General features: G+C 45.6%; 1 protein-coding gene across 4 annotated transcripts in view; it reads right to left on the reverse strand.

Moving 5' to 3' along the window:
- ELAVL4 (ELAV like RNA binding protein 4) overlaps positions 1-2,850 on the reverse strand; it is a 109,084-nt gene that overhangs the window by 103,586 nt on the left and 2,648 nt on the right. Inside the window, exon 1 of one of the 4 annotated variants that reach the window (XM_004699440.4) lies at positions 1,852-2,118. The exons of 2 other annotated variants lie outside the window; for them this stretch is intronic. In XM_004699440.4, the coding sequence (XP_004699497.1) occupies positions 1,852-1,860 (9 nt within the window). In that variant the 5' untranslated portion in view covers positions 1,861-2,118. Of the gene's footprint in view, positions 1-1,087; positions 1,362-1,851; positions 2,119-2,850 lie in introns of those variants that run through there. One more of the 4 variants, XM_030886110.2, reaches the window with a different exon arrangement.

Here is a 2,850-nt window from a genome sequence, read left to right on the forward strand (position 1 = left end):
CTTCAAGCCTTTAAGACCCCAGACGCTTTATCTTTTGATAGCCAGGTACCATAAGATTTCTTCACCACATTTGCTTATGCACCCATTTTGTCTTCAGCGATTGTGTCGGGAAAGTGAGCATCACGGAATGTCAGGTTATTAGAACAAAGTGTTCTTGCATGAGGGAGTATTTGAGTGGAGGCCCAATATCCATCTGCTACCTTTATATTTAACATATAAATGTATGTACATAGATCTATTTCCCTATCGTTATATGTTTACATATGTACATGCCTGTTTTTAGAGCTCTATAAATGTCCTTTGCCTCCTAGTTCTTTCCTCTATTTCCTTTAGTTCCCTCTTGTCCCACCATCATGTTCGGCCTTCATTGGGGTTTAAGTAATCCCTCTTGGCTACAATGCCCTTGATCAAGCCCCACCAGGCATATTATACCCTCCTCGCCATTGATTTTAGATAACTTGTTGTTCCCTTATCCCTGGGTTGGTTGACACCCCTCTTCTCCCCGCCCCCCCCCACCACCCGAAAAAAAAAAGATGGTGCTAAAAATAGATTTACTACTTTGGCTGAAAGGTTTTCCACTTTCCCTACCACATTCAAAAGTCATGCTTCACAATTGTATCTGGTGGTACTGAATCTCACCTCCTCCACCCCTCATTCCAGCCGTCCCCATCATTCCCAGCATGAGACTGAAAACGAAATGTGCCTTTAACTTGAACAGTCGTGCAATTCACGTGAAGGCTCCCAGAGGCGGTGGACACGGCAGCCAGCAGTGACGGTGACATTGGGATTGTCAAAAGAGACACCAATCTTGCTTGGCTAAAATGTGTGCTCGATAGAAGAGGCAATGTGTATGCTGTGTGTGCATGCAGTGCCATTACACTTGGAGATGTATTCTGGCTCTGAGAAAAGAGAAATACTAATAAACACACACACACACACACACACACACACACACACACACACACACAAACGATCTGCACAGTGATTTACGATGCACAGTCCACCATCCTTACAGACATACACACACACCCACCCACCGACCCACCCACGGCTGGAACCTCCAAGCTGCCTTCCTCTTTTCACTTACCATCTCCAAGCCATTCCACTCCATCTGTGGTCGGAAGAAGAGGGACCTCACACAGTGTGTCAAAAGCGGAAAGGAACGTTATGTAAAAGCTGACATTCCTTCTTACAGAGCTGCTGCCCAGAGAAGGAAGCGACAACTCAACACGCCAGGCACTGCTACACATACAAGCCGCCTCCTCTTTTTTATGAGGTCATGACAGGAAACTCTTTGAAATACAAGATGCAGCGTTTACCGAAGCCCAAATAAATCACTCTTCGCCGTTTTGACTGCGCAGTCCCCCGAAACACAAGTGTCCATCTGAACGTTCAGTATCCACGAGCTGCCTCTGGAGGGTTGAATTTCCAGCACGGAAATGGAGAGAGATCTCTAACCCTGCTGCAGCCACCCCCAGCCCCTCAAAACCCAGCACACAGACAAACCCCCTCGTCCCCTCGAAAAAGAAAAGCTTTCTTTTGCCATTAGGTCTCGTGTAATAGAACCTCTTTCAACAAACCAGCAATTCTTTCAAGCCCACCCCCCTCTGCCTTTATTTTGAAGGCAAAATTGACAACGACCTTTAAAAAAAAAGGCAGTCTCTCTCCCCACTGCTTTTCAATAGGACCTACCCGCACTCTCTACACAAAAGAGACGGATAGTACATGCAGGAGCCAAACAGCGGCAGAGAACTAAACTCTTGTGCGAGCATCCGACTGGTCAAGGTGTACATGCTTCTCTTCTTCCCTCCAGCCACACAAACAACGGATGATAAATCTCGTCATACCTACCATCACCATTCTTATTGGCAAATATTGGGCCTCGCGGAGCTTCGACTCTTCTCTTAAATTTTGCAAAGGTTTCAGGATAGATATTTTGGATGACTACAATTGTTATATATTTCTAATGATCCACAAGACACAGTGTGGATGACTGTAAGGTAAATCAATTATTTTTGAGGGGTGGGGGAGAGAGAAAGGGAGGGGAAAAAAAAAAAAGGAAGAAAAGGAGCACTGAGCTGAAACCCCCGATTCTAGGATGTAGATAAGAACAACTGAACAGAGCCTTGCTGAAATTGGCTCGAAGCTTCCCCTTTTTACATCCATTTATGGGACCATCTGTCAGCCAAAGCCAGGATCTGATTGGCTGGGGGAACGAAGGGAGGCGTTGCAACATCAGGTGCTATTTAAATTAGCTACTGCCAGATTGACGATGTTAATGATTCGGTGACCTCTACAACAACAGAGACCAGATTTCTGAACTGCTTCTTGTGTCTGGTAATTAAGGCCCGGCTGAAGCAACAACAGCCATACTTGTATTTTTACCTTTTCTCTCCTCCTAGCTCAAAGTACTGTAACAACTGCAGGTCACTGGTGGCTTGCGAACGTCCACCTTGGGAGTGTCCTCCCTTAACCACGTCCTGAGGGCCGCTGCCCCCTCTCACCCCTCAGATGGAAGGCTTGCCCCAGTAGAGAATATTTTCAGCCACCTTATCTTTCTGGACAGTTGCTTTCTAGCGATATGCATATTTAATGACCTGCCTCTAGGCTTAAAGATACAACAAAAGCACTTTAATGTGCTAATATGTCTACATTTTAACTTGATTTCCCTGTATAGCTGCTTTTCAGCAAGCGGTGTTCCTTCTGCTGCTAACATTAGCCAACGTTTCAAGAGGAAGCAAGTGTGAGACTGCACTTGCTCTGTGAGCTCAGTTCATACAAGTTCGCCTCAGAAAACTACTTCCTAGTAAACAAAAAAGAAAAAAGGCAGAGGTGGGTAGAAGATAGGGC

Source organism: Echinops telfairi, unplaced genomic scaffold (genome assembly GCF_000313985.2).
Source record: "Echinops telfairi isolate 266 unplaced genomic scaffold, ASM31398v2 ScPeMD7_443;HRSCAF=831, whole genome shotgun sequence".
Classification (NCBI taxonomy): Eukaryota; Metazoa; Chordata; class Mammalia; order Afrosoricida; family Tenrecidae; genus Echinops; species Echinops telfairi.